The sequence below is a fragment of the Uloborus diversus genome, chromosome 4 (assembly GCF_026930045.1).
Source record: "Uloborus diversus isolate 005 chromosome 4, Udiv.v.3.1, whole genome shotgun sequence".
Taxonomy (NCBI): domain Eukaryota; kingdom Metazoa; phylum Arthropoda; class Arachnida; order Araneae; family Uloboridae; genus Uloborus; species Uloborus diversus.
In genome coordinates, this window is record NC_072734.1 from 147,396,094 (window position 1) to 147,415,519 (window position 19,426).

The 19,426-nt window shown below is 31.9% G+C and overlaps 1 protein-coding gene across 2 annotated transcripts in view; it reads left to right on the forward strand.

The window, feature by feature from the left end:
- The window catches only part of LOC129220384 (uncharacterized), a 153,785-nt gene extending 135,330 nt beyond the window's left edge, over positions 1-18,455 (forward strand). The window contains exons 5-10 of one of the 2 annotated variants that reach the window (XM_054854797.1): positions 248-414; positions 3,011-3,165; positions 5,101-5,179; positions 9,997-10,147; positions 12,275-12,425; positions 16,000-18,455. In XM_054854797.1, coding sequence (XP_054710772.1) covers positions 248-414; positions 3,011-3,165; positions 5,101-5,179; positions 9,997-10,147; positions 12,275-12,425; positions 16,000-16,199 — 903 coding nt within the window. In that variant the 3' untranslated portion in view covers positions 16,200-18,455. The remainder of the gene's footprint in view (positions 1-247; positions 415-3,010; positions 3,166-5,100; positions 5,180-9,996; positions 10,148-12,274; positions 12,426-15,999) is intronic. The other variant, XM_054854796.1, reaches the window with a different exon arrangement.
- Positions 18,456-19,426: the final 971 nt, after the last annotated feature.

Genomic DNA, 19,426 nt, shown 5'->3' on the forward strand with positions numbered 1-19,426 from the left:
CACTATGATCAGACGTTATTAACTACACTGATGCCACTTGCACAGCTGTTTTATGAAGGTCTCTACTTGAGCCATGTAGCTGGAGAACATTCCAATACATCTGGGATCTGCTGCGTACCATTAGTCCGGTTTCTTTTGGGTCCCCCCCTCGTACATGTATGTTTGTTTGTTTTTTTCAGTAAAATATCATCTTTGATTTAATAAAATTCTTTCAGTGAAATGATTTTAATTATATATCTTGTTTTAGGGCGTTCGCATTTACTATCACAGAATCATGGTTGAACATCCGAAAGAAGAACTGCAGATGATTTTGGTATCATGCAGTTTGCCTCCTACCCACAACACATCTAATCCAGAGGTGATGCTGGCCAGATACCGTAGAAATATCCTCCCAGAGAATTTTGTAGAGCCTGAGTGAGTTCACCATTTCTCAAAAAATATGTTACCGTGTGTTACATAAGGGCCATTCCACCGTCACGTGCGGGACAAAAATACGCTCAAATTTCAGTAACATTTCATCATATTTCTTAATATTTTAATGAAACAGGGGTAAGCAATTTTTTTAATCTTTACATTTGATACAAAGATACTCCTGACACAATTATATTTTTTTGTTATTCAAAATAAAACTTACTTACATGAGTCACGTGCTCTATTGATACAGCAATGACGAAACATATTGCAGATTTTGAAAGCTATGGTTCCAATGTAGAGGAAACATTTCTCATTAGTTTATAAATAATTATTTAAACCATAGAAAAAAATATGTATATGCCCACTCCATTGAAAATGGTCGTTTTGTCCCGCATGTGACGGTTGCTATATTTCATAAAAAAGAAGTAATTTTTGAAGACAGTTTTTACTTAAGAAGTCACACATGCGTTTGTAATGTCTTTAGCAAAAAAATTTTGTTCATCATCCTTTTAAATTATTATATTTTATGAAATATATGAAGCGTCACGTCCGGGAAAAAAATACCGTTTTTCGTGGAATGCCCCGTAAACAGAATCTGTTATAAAAGTATCTGAATTTTGGTGACGAAAAAAAAATTGAAAACCTGGAGTGTTGAAATTTTAATCATCTTCAATGTGATCTGCTTGCAATACTTCTTTCAGCGGTAATGCTATTGCTGGAAGCATTCCAAAAAGGCCTGTTTTTGGAATATAAAATTTTTTTTTCTGGACCGCGAAATTTAAAATGTGTCCGGACATTAGTTAAAGATATTTATCGAGCCCTGAATATTTCGAAAAAGACTACTTTTGGAAACGTTCTATATCGGTGAAAAAATGTTTAAAACGTAAACAGAATTCTATATCCTTTGTTTAAATAAACATTCTGTTAATAATGCCATGAAATTAGCAACTAATCAAACGTTTTAAATTTTTAAGGATCTCGCTTTCGAGATCATAATCAGTATAAGGCTATTTTCAGCTCCGCAACATTGACAGAAAATATTGCTAAATTGTATTATCGCGATTGCAGTAGAAAAAAAAAATTTACAGCTTTTTTAATTTTGAGTTTTTCTGCTGAAAATAGAAATGAATTTGAAATATATGCAATCAATAAGCATGAAGATATATTTTAATTCACATCAGCATTAGAAGCGATCTTTCTACGTTGACAGCAGAATGTATTAATGAAGTAAATTCTGAAAAATTCAGAAAATCATCAAAAAACGTAGATTAAAAGTAATTTTAGAATTAACGTACATCAAAGATTTTGCCAATTTACTAATCTATCGTGTTCCACAAAAATTAAGAAATCTGGCAATCTAGCGCAGAATATAATTTTAAAAAAAGAAGAACTAAACCCTTCATTATTTTTGAACATATAAAAAATCTTCCATTAATTTTTTTATTAAAAACTATGATTACGAAACAAACGATATTTTATTAAGATAGAGATAGCATTTTTTCATTTCATCTTTTTCTTTCAGAATCTACATAATTTTACAATTTCAAAGCAGACTGTAATTAAAACTGTTAAAGACGTCAGAAGCGTTACTCGATCAGTTTAGGCTATTGTACATATATGAAAATGATCCCCAATACAATTCCAGAATTATCATTACTGAACCTGCCAAAAAAAGATAAAAATATGCAAATAATTATCTAATAATGCACATTTATTCCAGTTACTGTTTAAGCTAAGTCAAATGCTTCAAAGGTTTTTGGCTGCAAAAACAATAACCAAAAGTTTAAACTTTACACAATAATACCTCTTAATACCAGCAGTAAATCTAGTGAATGAGCAAACACTTTCAAATGACACTTTTTAGGAAATGATGTGGGCCATCAAATAGTTGAGGGTGATTTATCTTACAGGATTTACAAAATTGCCGTAGATTCCCTTTATCGAGGAAAAAGAGTATTTATAACAATTCCTTCCAATCCATAAAATACTTTAAGACCGTTTATGTCAGGAGAGGCTAGTGGCTCTCACTTCATTGTAGAAATCCTACTTTGCTTAAAAACCCATTTAAGACTATATTTTGATTATTTTTATTAGTTTCTTCAGGCCAAATAATTTTAATATTAATAGGGAAAATACATAAATTGCTTGAAAGGTTTTGGGCATGAAGAAAATTGGAAAAGTGATTGGAGTAAAACAATTTGGGATGCTAAATTTTTATTTGGTAATACTTTTTTCTTTTCATTTCGCTTTACACATTCGCTTAATGAGAAATTATGTTTCCTCAAAATTCTCATCTTTTTCCCTTCGCAGGGAAGACAAGTGAAAAGGCGAGTAACTGAAAAAAATATTATTATTTTTCATTATTTTATTAGCATCATTTAAAATATTTGAATATTTATCACTGACATTTGCAATGTGTAGGTTGAAATACTTCTCTTATAATTTAAGAATCGTCTAATATAATTATATCTTCGAATTTAAGCATGTAACCATCATGTCTCACTTTATCCCATTACTATAAAAAAATCTTGCACGATAATTAATCAATGCACAAAATTAATCTTCAGTTAATTAAATATTTATGAATATTTTCCAGCCATGTGAACATCACGGATTACATTGTTGCGCAGGCACCAGTGCCATACCTTAACATCGCCGTCCGGCAACATGGCCGTATTTTAGACACGACGCTGAATGTTCAACCTGGAACACCACTGGAAATGCTTATTTATCTGGACAAAAAAAGTGCTGGTAAGCTTTTTTTCTATTAGATCACAAGTATATAATTAAGAAAAGAGCAATCAGGTTTGATTTTGTTCGTGTAGGGGCTAACAAAATAAAGTAGAAACAGTGTTGTGTTTATAATCTTTTAAAAACATCGTTGTGCCACGGATATCTGACGGACAAACTTGAAGCACAAACAGAATGCTTTATTTTGAAGTAAGTACGATCAGCAAAAACTCATGAGCAGTAAAATTTTGCGCGTTCTCGCTGATCCTACCTATTACAAAATAAAGTCGTCGGTTAAGGCTGGATTAATATTGCATATCATAAGTGCCACAGATTTGAAACGCCACACAATAATGACGCTGTGGCGCATTTATAAGATTTGTGACATGACTTGACTACTTACTCAACGACGTCATTGCACCACTTTATTTGTGAATTTTAAAGTCGCCACTGTGGAGTCGCTTTGTGACCTTACCATAGACTGTCATTCCTAAGTTTTTGCAATGTGTTGACTAACTTAGCGTCGTTTATTGAATGTTCCATGACTTTTTTTGACCACCGCACGTGCTTCACATAAGGATCCCTTTTTAGTCACTATGCTATTAGAGTATTTACGTAGACAAAGGGATACTTGGAAATTGCTGAGGGCCGTTAATTAGGACAATGTGAACGCTAAGTCACAACCTTAAAAAAACTTCTAAAATCATATATATATATATATATATATATATATTAATTTGTTCAAAGCAAGGTGGTTAGTACCGTAAAACAGGAAAAAAAACAGTTTTTTTTTTTTTCAAAATATTTAATTTTAGAGCACATGATCTTAAATTCCTGTTTCTAGGTAGATTAAAAGTAACCCATATTAATTTTAATAGGGCAGGAATGAAGTAAAATGTCCGTACTTTTAAATGCGATTTTTTCAAAATTTCAATTTAAAAAATGTATGCTCCGTTTCCTAGACAACTTGTTTGCATATTGCTTTGAATTGTTCACCATATTTTAGTTAAATGTTCGTAATTACACTAAAGCGAAATTTTTGCTTTGAGAGTCACGCTTTTTTTTTCTCCTAAATAACTGTTTTAAACAACGTTGGATATTTCCTGTTATTTCTCGGCACAAAGGTATTTATTTATTGCTTAACTGTTTTTATGGTTTAAAACAATTTACTTTTAAAATTTAAAAAGTGACTATTTGTAACAGTTACCTTAAAATATCCCTTTAGTAGACTTTTATATATCTCGTGGAAACACTGGAAATTGTAAGCTTCTATCGTTTAAACTCTTTAAGGAAAAGGTACGTGAAAGTTAGCAATTCAGTATTTCGCGAATACAATATACCGATTTTCCTAAAATCGAACAATTTTTCAAGCAATAACTTCGTTAATGTTAAAATGTTATAGATGAATACATGATGTACGGAGTTTGTAAGAATTAATATTTATAAAAAATTCAATTGCTATTTTCTGTGAAAGACAACAGAGTCTATTTAACATTTGTGCAGTGTCCTCTCTTCTTCTCAGTGTCCTCCGGAGCCATAAAAGAGCTATATGGAGGTTGTTGCTAGTCGTAATGTCTATAAAATTTTTACATTTTTGATTCCATAAAGCATTTTTCATCGTCAGAGGCATGCAACTTATGATTTGCGACTGTTAAAACCGTACATAGTAAACAACTAAAAAACGTTTGTTTTTGAAATATCTTGAAAATAAAATGTCAAAGGTGGACCAAGACATTCTTAAAACACTAAGTTTTCCTTTACGACTTCAGTCTTTACTGCAGTTAGGGAAACTTTGTAGGGTTAAAAATTCTGGAATGTTTCAATAACTTGATAGCAGTTTTTGACATACTGTCAAATAAACTGAAAGGTAAACGTAAGGATAGTATCAGACAAAACGATGTTTTTTTTTTTTTCATTATTATAACCGATATAATAGCATAACATGTTGTTTTATAGATACTTATGGGTTGCTGACCAGTTTTCTAAAGGTAACAGACAGTTCACCAGAACAGGAAGAAGTGATAATAATGAACGGGTAAACCTTATATGTATACTTAAAACATTATTTTGTATTATTTCAGGATTTGAAAAGTTTTTTATAAAAATATTTGAATACGAACCTAAAAAACATCTGTTATAGTTTGTGTTTCTTTTGTTCAAGATTATAAAAGTGAAGACACATTTATTGCTCTTAAAATCACAAACTCTTGTTTCATTTCACAATTTTTTCATTTTGCTTTTTCGATAAAGTAATTATATCGTGATAGTTTTGGCAAGTTATTAGATAAGAAAATTGCTAGAGACTTAGTTTATAATGTCAAAGTTCTTTTAATTTTGTTGTGTTTTAAAATTGAAGCTCTGACAATTGTTGAATTAAGAGATTATTTTATAATTGTGAAATCAAAATGAATGTCATCATTCTTCAGATTGTTTTTTAAATATAATATTTTTTCCGGTATGATAAATGTAGGGGAGACCGGGGCAAGATGACTACGTTAACAATTTTTGTTGTTTATTAATTCATTTTTAAGGATAGTAAAATTAATTTCACATGAACTATTAGAGTAGTCCTTTGTAGTACAAAATATATTACCATTTAATTTTTCAAATAAAAATAACGAAGGATATTTTTTTTTTCATGACCTTAACAAATCGTCATCTTGCCCCAGTACTTTGACCTTGGGGCAAGATGACAACGTTGAAAAAGGTTGAACACATTTTATGTTTTAAAAATGATAACTATGTTTCTACATCTTACAAAAATCAAATTAAGCGTAACCCATTGGAGCGTATTGTAGAAGTGTTAAGTTGTGCAGCGAACAATAGACACAAGTAAAACTGCCATTTTAATAACTGGAACATGCCTTATGCCACCACTCTTGACTTTTAAAGCACTGGGTCCGTTCTGGAGGGTCACAATATTCCTCTTTACAAGCAGGGCATCTTATAACACCATTTTTTGAAGTTGATGCAACTGAATTGCTTGGCATGAATTGGACCTAATAGACTTGAAACTAAAGGAATTTAGCTTCAGTTTTTTTATTCCCTTTTTAGCTTTACGAGCTAATTTTCCTTGTTTTTTAAAATAATCCGTTTTGTCCTTCCGCTTTGCTTCTTGTTATGACATTTCTTTGATGGGTGTGCTTGTAAGAATGTTTGAGCTCAGTTCTCTGCTTTTTTTTTTTACTTCCTTTTACAAAAGAGGAAGTATTATATTCGCGAAAAAAATTTCACTCAAAAATTGGCCTTAATTTCCATTTTGATCACCCCCGAAAGAATGTTCAGTTTATTTTTCAACCCGACCACACGTGGATACATGCCTAGAAACGTACAGATACTCGAAATATCCATTTTGACGATCCCCGAGTTAACTACAACGAGTTTTCTCGTGACGTCTGTATGTACGTGCGTATGTGTGTATTTATGTCGCATAACTCAAGAACGGAATGTCCTTGAAAGTTGAAATTTGGTACTTAGACTCCTAGTGGAGTCTAGTTGTGCACCTCCCTTTTTGGTTGCATTCGGATGCTCCAAAGGGGGTCTTTTGCCCATTTTTGGGGAAAATCATTGTTAATTTTGATGTAAACTCAAGTGGTGTTATAATTTGGCGGACACTTGGCGATATATCGCCAGTCTTTTGGTCGCCCAGTTTTTCGCCAACTTGGAGACAAATTTGGGGATTTTTTTTTTAATCTGGTTTTAATTTGGCCACTGTTGGTGATATTTAGAGAGTAAACTACTGAATCACATCAAAACTACCAATAATGAGAAAATGACATTAAATTGGAGTAAAAGGAAGTCATGTGATACACACATCAGCTCGTTTTTTTTTTCTCACATTGAGTTGCTTTATGCAATGCATTGAAATCAAAAACACTAACAGGCTTCTTTGGTGCATCGGAATCGGCATTTGCCATAACTTCTGCTTCGTCTGGAGGGTTTTTATTCTGCATTTCCACTCCCAAGGTCTGAGGATTAGCACTATTATTCTCAGTTTAATCGCCAACAACATCATAGTACGCTAAAAACAAGAGAATTATGAGTTTTGATCTCTCATTTTTTAAACCCTTTATCGACATTTCCAACTGTAGCTGGTTTGAAGTAAGCGGTGCTCAAAAGCCCACCAATATTTTTGTCTGTGATAGTTTGTCCTACATGAATGATCATAAAGTTGTCACATGCTTGGCTATAGTAGGTTTTCAATGGGCAGAAAAATGACACATCTCAGGAGCTAGAAACGATGCGATGTGTGGGGTGGCAATCCAACAGCATGATAATGTTTCTTTCACTGCAATATAAGATGGCCTGCAAAGTTGTGCGAGATTTATGATTGTCAATAATCAACAGAGCAGGAGATTCTTTGCTTGGTTTAATTCAGTCAACTAGTCATTTGGTCAACTAGTTTATAAGTAGCCTCTGGTCACCGGCTTTTGAACGATACCTCCCTTGATTCAATGCATCCTTTAACCTCAGAGGAGATAGCGCAAAGGTCGCGTGGTAAAACACGCAAACAAATATGCGTTTACAAGATTTAATAAAGTGGACAGCATAGTTAATTTAATAATTTCTGAAACACGGGGTAAGATGACGAGCCCGTCATCTTGCTCCTGACTGCCTGTTTGAACGAATTCTTCTCCAATGCCATAAAAGAAGGCGATTAATTGACATTTATTCATGGTAATAGGTAGTATTTAAACTTAGTTACTCATAAATACTAAAGAGACACGATATAACTTATCTGTATGTGTAGCAGAACTTATTTACAAATGCATAAAAGTTAGATCGTGGCAACGGTGAACAAACAGAGTTTCAGAACTAACACAAATATGGTGATTGATTTCAGAGTCTATATACTATTGCTGAAAGAGCAGCGGATAAGAAACCTTATAGTATGCAGTGGATTCTGTTAACTGGGGGGAAACGGAAAAAAATATGGAATTCGTCATCTTGCCCGGCTCGTCATCTTGCCCCGGTCTCCCCTATATTAAATTACAACTTTTGTTGTAGTTTTGGTCAGATAACATGGCTTAACTAAATCCAACAAACAAGGTTCAACATATTTGTGAATAGATCAATGCAAAAGAGGAATTTGTAATCTACTATGTGCTGTACTTAGACGGTGGCATACGGGAATATTAATACTGTCACCTCATGAAAGCAGTTAATGTTGTGAAAAAAGTCATTTACGTGTTAAGCATAGATTAATTGCAAATTATTGAAAAAAAATTCTAATTGTGTAAATCAAACATCATCAAATTGCTTCACTATTTACCAAGTATCATAATCATATCGTAAATAAATTATATAAATAAGCAAGAAATTAGCGACTATATATACTATCGAAGGAAAGTCAATGCATTCTTTTATCAAAGTTGCTCCGCCTCTGTCTGTCTGTACCACTGGTTTATACATAGATTTGGTGTCTGATACACTTACACAGGTTAATGGCGATCATTTTGATTTTGGTACAATTACTAGTAAATAAGTACAGATCTCACCAAATGTATTTTCGGGAAAATGTAGTTTTTTTATTTTATGTTGGTTGTTAAAATGCACAAAAAAAAATGTTTATTAAAAATGTTTAAGCTTGTGTCGTTTAAAATTTGATTTGCTTTCAAAAATCCCGAAAAATTTATATTTTTAAAATTTAATAAATTACTCGCTTTCTATGTTCCTTACAAATAAAAATCATTGCGCACGGAAATAAAACACATTTGTTCGAAAAAAAAACACAAACAAACAAGCGACAAAAAAGGCCACATCAGGGTCAAACACATAATGCCGACCTTTTGTGAAACATCCTGCAAATAATAAAGCTGTCCTTAGTAGCTTACAAGTTTTCCATTTTTATCGTTTTGGGAATTCCCATAATTAACCTTGTGTTGGTGAGCTTTGAAGCGTGTTGTTCACATGAATGTAAGTTACATTTGATTTTTAAAAGTTATGTCGCATCATTTCAAATTTTAGCAAGTATGTGTTTGAATGAGAGTTGTATTGCGGATAAGCTTTGACTACAATTTCAGAAATTTCGCTTTTTATACAATTAACGGTTTAAATGACGACTAAAGCGTTGGGGTATTGGGATTATGATTTTGCATTTGATATTTAGAAATTATCATTGTTTAGATTTTTTAATGATGGCATTTGATGACTTTTATAAAAAAAATTATCATTATTATTATTTTTAAACATACAAGACTTTTTTTTTTTTGCTTTTAGATTTCCTAAATTTTCTGGGTAACAGAATGAAAGACATAATATTATATGAAACTCGTATTCGTAGGTGACTGTAACGTGTTATATTTTGAAAATACAATCAAATTACTTCATTGCTGACTAAATCCATTTAGTGTTTAGCTTCATAGTAGTTGGTACATTGCTGTCTGTTGATGCTATCAAATCACATGAAATAGTGCTTCGCATTTTTTCTCAAAACATTTTTTTTTTTTTAATATTTTCTTCGACACTCGTATCGTTTGCATATTTCGCATAACAACAGCAAACAGACGCTTACGTTTGGTACGTGTCATAACATTTTCAATATGTTTTCAGGAATGGGTTTTGTCGAAATTTTACTGAAAGTAAATGAAAAACTCGTGATTTAATATTTCTTTTTAGTGTAAAATGCAGCGTTCAACTTTTAGTATAGCTGGTCTTAGCATTAATAGCATTTTCCCACTTTTTTTTCTTTTTGCTTTTTAAGTGCAAATAATTTAGAAAAGTTGTTGTTTTGGTGATACATATATTTATTATGTTGCCCGTGTCGGTTAAAGATCGCCTTACATTTCAACTTATTTTTAGCCCTTACATGCAATCAAAAGTTTAATTGTTATAACCTTTTTCTTTCTACAGATGTTCCATTGATCCATACATTTTTGGCAACTTCCAGTCTCTAGAAAATGGCGATGCTCTTTCTGCCAAATTCCGGGCTTTCAAATTTCCTGATGCCAACTATGTCCTCTTTGTTGGCACTGTCAGCGTATGCCTTCAGCAATGCAAAGGCGTAAGGCTATATATATATATAAATATTTTATTTTTTCAATACATTGTAATTTTGGTTCACCTTAAGCGAAAAAGATAAACAATTAGAAGTTAATGGTTAGCAATTAATCACTTATTTTTTTTTAGAAAATATTAATATATTGTTATGATTGTTAATTTTTTATTTCGAAGGGAACATAAATCATATAAATCAGCCTATTTCAACTTGCGTAGCAAGCCACCTAGGGGGAAACTATATCCATAAAGGCAGAGCATGAGCATGATGCGAAAAATGATGATGTAAATTTGATTGTCTTTATGAAAGATAAACGATTTAGACTAATAGACAAAATTATGAACGGAATTTTTTAAAGGTTTGTTTTAATCAGAATTTAATTAAGTTTCGTTTTACTTTGAGGGAATAAAAAATAAGTCCTCAATTCAATCTAAATCTCCTTAGCATGGCATTAAGAAATAAATTAAACGAAAACTTTATTTTTAACAATATATAATTTATATATATAATTATCACATTAAATATGTACAAAAGTATGAACTCGAAGGTAAAACACACTTAAAACATTAAAATACTGTTTAAATAGGTCCATTCAAAACCTTAACATAAATTAATTTAAAGTTGCTATTACGGACTGGTTTTTTGTTTTTAAATTAAAACTATAAAACAAACAATTAAAACATTGATTAAAATAAAAACTCGGATGCATGACATTCTACAATACGGGTACTAACTTCTTCACAAATGCAACTTATAATCACCTTATATTTATCAGGTTACGTTATTCCACTTAACAATCAAGTACTGAATTAAGAAAATATTATAGAAAAACTCAAGTAAATAATAATCCAGTTTATACTTAGTCCATTTGCAGGGAAGTGACACTATTAGGCATATATTTGCACTCTATTCCCAGAAATTTTAAGCTTTGACTGTTAATTGGGTATTCGAATATGATGACTACAAGGTCTGTTCTGAAAGTAGGACTCATTTTTATAAAACAAAATTATTCATGGAAATAGTACAAACGCTAAGAATTTTTCAAAGTAGCATCTATCTGTATCTACACATAGTTGCCAATGAAATTTCTAGCTTTTGTATGCCTCCAGGGACACCTGTATCGGAATGATGCTTAGTTTCCTCGTCGCGGTCTGCTGAACAGCTTCTACCGAGCCGTGATGCTTCCCCCTGATCGTGAATTTTAATCTGGGAAACAGAAAAAAGTCTGGTGGGGCCAAATCAGGGCTGTAAGGCGTATTACCACGTTGTACTGGGCCAAATAATCCGATACACAGAACGCACACTTTCCTCGTTGGTAAGTTTTTCTCATGATTTGAAAAACTTGGGTTTGAGGGATTGCTAAAGTAATTAGAAATCATTCTGATACTTAACCTACGATAACTATTCAGTAAAATTTTCACTCTCGTCACATTTGCGTCAGTTTTACTGGTTGAAGGATGTCCGGAGTGGTTGTCGTCTTCCACTTTTCCCTACCGTCTTGAAATTACTTGTGCCAATCAAAAACACTCGAGCTACCCATGGCAGCATCCCCAAAGGCCCCCTATGCATTTCTAAATCTCTTTGCCCGTTTTACTAAACTTCACACAAAATCTGATCGTGTATCGCTGTGCTCCTATAAACGCTCCATGATTCTATGAGACGAGGCGTTTCGACAGGGGTTCACAGTACAAGCGACTTGCTCTCTTCAATGTCCGACAGCAGACTGTTGATTTTTACCAGCATTCCCAATACTCCCTCTACTGATCCTGCGCGCGCAGATCATTTCACCTCTGCCTGTTCGCCCAGGAAACTATCAGTCTTACTACTTTCAGAACAGACCTTGTATAATACGCGGGAACATATAGTCACGCCAACAACACGTACGAAACATTATTCTTCAAATACAAGAAAACGTTTTAGAAAATTGATACTCCATATTATGATACACAATGGCTCCGTGTATTCAAATACATAAAAATAAAAACCAAAGTTTAAAATTTTTAGATTAAAATACATATATATAAGTAAAAATGTCTCATTTATAGAAATGGATTGAGCAAATAATTTCAATAAAAATATGATTTTAAATTGTATAAGTTAGATGCCTTTTTGATCTCTATACTGTACTTGCAGGTGCCATGTGGCAATGGTCAGTTGGGCTACGGCAGGAGAAAGCGTTCCATACCTACAGATATACCTCTTGATCCAAACAAAGTGTTTGAAGTTGAGATGACCACATTTCTCAGGGTGGATTATGCCCCAGAACATTTCACACTTAATAAAGGTAAGTTATCCTTAAAGATTTTACACGGAAAAAATTTAAAGACGATTTTCTAGCAATTGTTACAGCGAATGCGAATAACATACACTGTATATTTAAAATATGATAAACTGATTTTAAAATAATTAATGCATTTAAGATTGTATGAAATATATCGAGATGCTTAATATCGTTGGGAATTTTCGCAAAAGCAACTTTTTATTTATTTTCTAAACATTTTGCTTAGAAACAGGTGTTACCCTTTCTATTGGAACATAAAATATGCATTTGTTTTTCCCGTTAAAACTTGTATATTCGTTTCACTTCATGTTCATCATCACTTTCACATTCGTTCATTTTTCGTTTTCTGGGAAAAAAAAAAAAAAGAAATTTGCTAATTTACTATGAAATACAGTAGACCCTCGTTTTACGCGGGTTTATTTTACACGGTTTCGATTATACACGGTTTAAGATTTGACACCTTTATTTTATTTTACGCGGATGAGTTTCGGTTTTACGCGGATGCAGCAATGCAAACAGATACAATTGTCCCCTCTTTCAAAATCCAAACTCCTAAAAATTGCAGATTACTCGTAATCAACTGCATTTTGGCGTGCTAATAATCGAGCTTGTACCACTGGAGACATTTTATCTGACTGGTTCCAGAACTCTTTCCAGAAGTAAAGTCATTAAATTCACATAGTTCAGAACTCACTGGAAGAAGAGCTTTTAGGAGTGACAAAAGAGGCTAAAAGCAACGAGGATAATGATGTCGGTGACGCACAACCAAAAACGTTCACATTAAAAATTTTGAGTAATTCCTAGACAATAGAAATGATCTTTCTGATTTGTTAGTGAAGTAAGATGCTATCATGGAAATGACGCAAATTATCATGGATGCGTTAATGCTCTGCAAAGATTTATAGAGAAAAATTCTTAATGACTGCCAAAAGACTATCATAGCCAGCTCCTCTTTATGAACAGGACACGAAATTAATTTATGTCTTCTTTATGCATGTTGTTCATAAAAGTCAATATAAATACACATTTAACTTATTATACAATTAATCTTCACTAGAATGAAGTATTTTGTTATCTACGGAACCAAACCCCTATTTTAACACTAGTTTTAGTTCTCAATTTACGCGGTTTCGATCTTCGCGGCGTTTCCGTGGAACGTAGCCCCAGCGTAAAACGAGGGTCTACGGTATTCTACAAATTTTCCCATTTTTTTTTTTTATATATATGATCAGATTATATGATTAAATGGTCAGATTTGAATTAAATATTCACACTACATCAGTGACTATTCGAATTTTGAGTATTTAAGATTTTCGCTTCGAGCATAAATCTTTGTTCACCGTGAAGGCACCGGATTCACAAAGTCAAAGGTCTTTGCATTGTTAATTATTTCGTCGTGATTATTTTATGATTTCTTTCCCTAAGTAAAACTACTTTTCAATTACTTTATCTTATTTCGTTTCGTAAAACTAATTAACCAGACGTGACAAGTTAGCTTCTTTCGGTGAAAATATGTAGTTGAAGATAAAAATTTCATTCCTTAGATTAAAAAAAAAAAAAAAAAAAAGAAATTTTCAAATACTGACACAGATTATTATAACAAAAACGGGGGAAAAGCTTATATAATTGGACTTTTCCCACAAGGGTTATTAGAGAAGACAGACAAGATATATTTTTTACTTTATTTAATTGGGGACAAATACAAATTTCATTTAGGCATGCAAAATTAGCACGATAAAATTATTATAACAAATATTGTTTTTGACTGCACACAATTGATTGAAACCAATTTATCTGAGTACTGAAACAAATTAATATGTTTTTGCTTGATATATATATATTAAACAATTCCAAATACGGGGCATTGAGAAGCAAATGAATGGAAGTGGCAAAATTAAAAATATAGAGATAACCAGTACAAATGGTAGATGAACCTCTCTTCTGTTTTGGGACAAGAAATAGTACTATTAGCCCTGGTAGGTGCGGTAATACAGTATAATTTAGAAAAAAAATTCTCCTACCTAGGACTTTATCTTTAAACGTATTTTACTCAAAACTTGAAAATGTCCACTTACATCCCTTTGCTTCTCACTGCCTAATATGTAAAGCAATTTTAATGCTGAAACCAAATTTCCTTTATCTTGTTTTCCCCAAACTTTACGATAAAGGAGCTGTCGAATACAGTTAAATCGCTAAATATAGTGTATTTTAAGCACCTAAACCCAATACTCTGACCAAATTATTAGTTTAGATCGATTTACCTTGCAAAGTAAACAGGGCCTGATTAACGCACAGGCATACTAGGCCTGAGCCTGGGGACTCATCTTCCTAAGAGGCATCAATTTAAAAAATATATATATGCATTGTATTAAAAAAATCATGTTTTTTTGTGAAAAAATACAAAATTCTCTTTTAAATAAATGTTAAACGTTATTTTCACATTATTTTACTTTTACTTAAAGTGATAGAATACAGAAGGCGGCCTCCAAAGCGTTGTGGGCCTTGGGTCTCACTGTTAGATAGTCGAGCCCTAAAAGTATATATTTCTTCAGTCAGCAGGTCCATAGAGTACTACATATTGCCTATATGCGTCACAATAAAGTTTTAATTGCAGCGTATTACATTGCATATACGCTGCTTTATTGCGTATTACATTTAACAACGTTCGCTTGGATTCCTTGGTATATCTAGCTGTTTTTTTCTTCGTATATAACAAGCTCCTCTACCTTGAAAACATATCCCGTTAATTCGTCTGAAGAAGCTTCCAAATAAAACGTGCATCTCATTCAGTTTTTTCTGAGGGTTTATTTCATGTCTTTAAGAAATGATTCTATTTTTGTATTTGTATTGATGATTTAACTAATAACAATGAATATCTTTTTGGATTTAACAGAAAATGAATAATAACGCCTATACACTGAAATGCAGTAGGATCATTAGGGTGGTTAAAAAAAAAAAAAAAAAAAAAAAAAAACTTTTTTTCAGCTAGAGACCAGGACACCTACTACTTTTTTTAGACCTGCTAATAGTATTATGCTGTAAAATGTTTAGCTTGTTACTCAAATTTTAAGAGGTTGCTCAACGACCCCTTAATTTAACATTAGCAGTTGCATAGAAATTGCCACAAATTTAGAACAAGTAATTTCCCCAGCTGTATTTTCGTAAATAATTATTATATTGCAATGTATATGCATATTGCTGGTGTATTTTATAATATGTAGCATTGTTTTTTTCATTTCAATGTATTTTTTAATCCCCCTCCCCGTACGTATGAAGTTTGGGGGAGGCGGTTGCGCACCCTCTTTGAGTTGAAATAGAAAGCTAAAATTAATTCTTCCAGTATATTACTAGCCACAAGTCTAAAAATATTGAGGGGTGTCCAGTTATCTAGAAGAAACTTTTTTTTTACATGTATTTTTGAACCACCCTAAGGATCATCCATAATAAAAAAATGCTTCTATATGCTGTTTTAATAATCTAGTTTTAACATTAATTATGTCTAAATATATAATAATTTTAGCTTAAAAAAACACTAGACATGCATCATCTAATCTTTCTTTTTTTTCGAATTGAATAGGTGCGCTGAAAGGTGATTTTGTTTCACAACAGAAGAAAACGTCTCAAGTAACTAACATCACTACTTATAGCACAACAAACGAGATGGCAGCGCCTCTTGTCAACAGTGCCATATGTTCAATAAGTTGTCCAGTCTCTCTCCTTGCTGTACTTATGATTATACAGTTACACAGTCACATTTGTTGGATGAACTGGAAGTGAACTGTAATGCATCACGTGTGATTTAAAGCCTAATATCGCCAAGTTTTACATCATTACCCCAACAGGGTGGTTCATGAACTACTTGAATAACTCATTAACTATGGACTCGTGCATTGTGTTTGTCCTGAAAGCTGTTTCAAGAGGTGTAGCTTTTTGTTTTCAATGTGTATTTCTTATAGTTGATTATTGACAATTTAATTTGTGTTAAACTGTGTTTCTTTCTTTTAATTTATTTTGTTGTTTCAGAACTACTGATTAAAAACTTTTTTTACATACCAACTAAGTTGCCCGGCTTTGCACGGTCTACCTCGAAAATAAAAGATCAATCAGACTGGAACGAAAAATAAATCTGTAAAATTTCCCGACAGATCGTGAAAAAATAACCCAAAAGGAAAATGTTTAAATCTCCCAAATACCCCAATAAGCCGCGAAGCAAAAGTAAACACTTTATTTGGTTATAATAGAGAAAAAAATGATCACAAATCTTTCTTTTCGATGCATTAATTCACGTTAATTAAAACTGAACTTGCCACAGGCGATAAATTTGAGATTTAATATTGTCACAAACCTTTCTTGATTTAAAAATGATTATTCCCTTTTTCCCGGTGACTTTACAGCGTTGGTGGTTTTAAAGCGTTGGTGGGTTTTTTTTTTTGGTGGTGGGGGGAGGAAGTAAATCTGCTTCAAAGGGGTATTTTTCACTGGCTTTTGAATTAGACTGAAATCAAACAGTTGGATGATTATTTCGAGTGGGAAAAGCCATTTTCGGGTCCTAAAATTAAAATCTATACGGTTCATTACTTTTTTGGCTTTTGAAAACCCCCTACGTTCTTTCTAGGTTGTCCAAGTACATCCCTGCCAAATATTGCCGAGATCCGACGTAAGCTGTCGATTTGTATGAGGAACATACTATCATATATACATATATAATAAATGTTTTATTTTTACAGAGTAGGTAAAAAGACTAATTTCAAACCATGGAGATTTTTTCACTATGATAATGCATTCCAAGAAGTAGAAAAATTGTGCATTTTTATGCATGTGCGCATGCGTGTGTGCATAAGACATATATGTTGCATTCTATTCGGTTGTATATAGAAACCATGAAATATAAAAATACACGGAATAAATTGAGATAAATTTGAATATTTGCTATTCAAGAAGTAAACAAATAAAAACGGGAAAAATACTAAACATTACTAGAATTTATACCAGAAGTTTAACGTGTTTGATGTTATGCTCCACAGCCTAAATGTAAAAATGCAAATAAATGTGAAATTTAAAAAAAATCGAAAAGGAAGAATTATTTCCCCTGAGCGGATTTGTACTTAATTATTCATGAAGCATTGATAAGAAAAATATCTTTTAAATATGGCCGTAAGTTCAAATAAATGAATCCTGCGGTTCATTAGGTTTTAAGATTGAGAGCAAATTCGTTCGAAATAGTAGTTTCTAATCTTTTTATTTAATTGCATGTGTTATATTTTCGAATGTTAATTCATTTCAGTGTGAAGAGCTTCAATTTTCGTTAATTTAGTGGAGCAAAGTAATGAATGAATCGAAATGCAAGTGCCAACAATTTGACTTGTAAATTGTTTAAATTAAGTTATACTTGATACAACAAAATAACTATTTAAAAGTAGTACATTTATTTTTGTACATTATTGCATCTTTGCAATCAGTTTCAACAAATCCAAATCAGTTTGCACTATCCCAAATTTATGGTTTGCATGCTTCATCAAAAGTATAAAGATTTTTTAAATGGAAAAATTACCTTAAAAAAACTAAATTAAGGGGGGGGGGAGTTAAGTAACAGTCGGATTTAGTCTTAATTAAACGACTTAAGAAAAAAAATATTTCAAAAAAAAAATCCCTCTTTTTTGTTAAGCTCATTTATTTATTTCGAATACTTTGCTGTTGTTAAGAAAGGTATTTTATTACTTCTGAAAATTTCTGAATTATATGTCAGCTTCGCGAGGCAAAAGTAAACCTTAATTCGTTTCTATTTTACAAAAAACGTTTCGGACATTTAAAACTCGTATGTCTTATTTTTACGGATAATACACTGAAAATAAATCATTTCTTAAAATTGACTTATTTTGGAGGATAGTGTACTAGTGTAGCGTGATATGTTTTTAAATTACAATAAAATTATTTAAATGTAGAGTTATATTTTTATATTGTTAAAAAACAGGTATAATACTTGATTCAAATGATGTTAAAAGTATTGTGTAATTAAATCAAAACTCTAAGAAAGTACGCTTTACAGAGTTAAAAAAAAAAAAATGCGTTCATTTCAAAGTTAATATGATAAATATTTACAGTTGATGTTATTTCCAGGTTTTTAGGTTATTTTCTTGAAAAATGTATTTTAGTTCTACTTATTTGTGATATGCTTTCATATTCAACATTTTTATAAAGTTTATCAAAGAATTTAATTTATATTTCTATTAGTAACGAAATGGAAAGGCTCCCTTTGTATATGATATTGACTTTCAGTATCTATGGATGAAACTCTTTTTATGCAATGTAAACAGAGCGCAGATAGCTCAAATAAATCCAAAAGTATCTTTTGATAAGAAGTCAACGCAGTTAATGCATTTTGATTTTGTGTTAACATTTGTCATATTCTTAGGACAGAAATGAATTTTTTTTATCTTGATGAGATATTCTTCACCTCATGATAGAAATAAATCATTTTTAGTAGCCTTTTTTAGTGTTTTTTTTTCCTTCTATTTTAATTTTCTACTTTTTCTCATTCGTTAAAGTTTTTTTCTGAAACTGTTAGATTTTATGATATCCTATTTATTTCTCAACGTGACAAAACTACAAATATTGATCAAATATTACAAATAGGAGAAGTTTAGACGTTTGGTGAAAAATGAGAGTTTACCTTTTTTATGATCATATTAAAGTTCTACCCCATTCATGCATTCTAAATAGGAAAGTTTTAAAGAACCACGGGACTCGAAGTGAAATTCAAAACTCATTTCCAATGTCGGAATGTTTCAAAATGTAAATTATAAACCTGGGGAAAAAAAACAGGTACTAAAAATTGCATTACAGATGCAGTTTTCAATGACTACAGCGTCACCAAAAAAAACTACGATCACTAAGTTATCTATAGTGACAAAATTTCTTAATGGGCTCATAATGAGTGTCATGAGCTAGTATCCAGGAGTTTAAGCTATTTGGCACACAAGTACGGCATTGCAACATTTATTTCA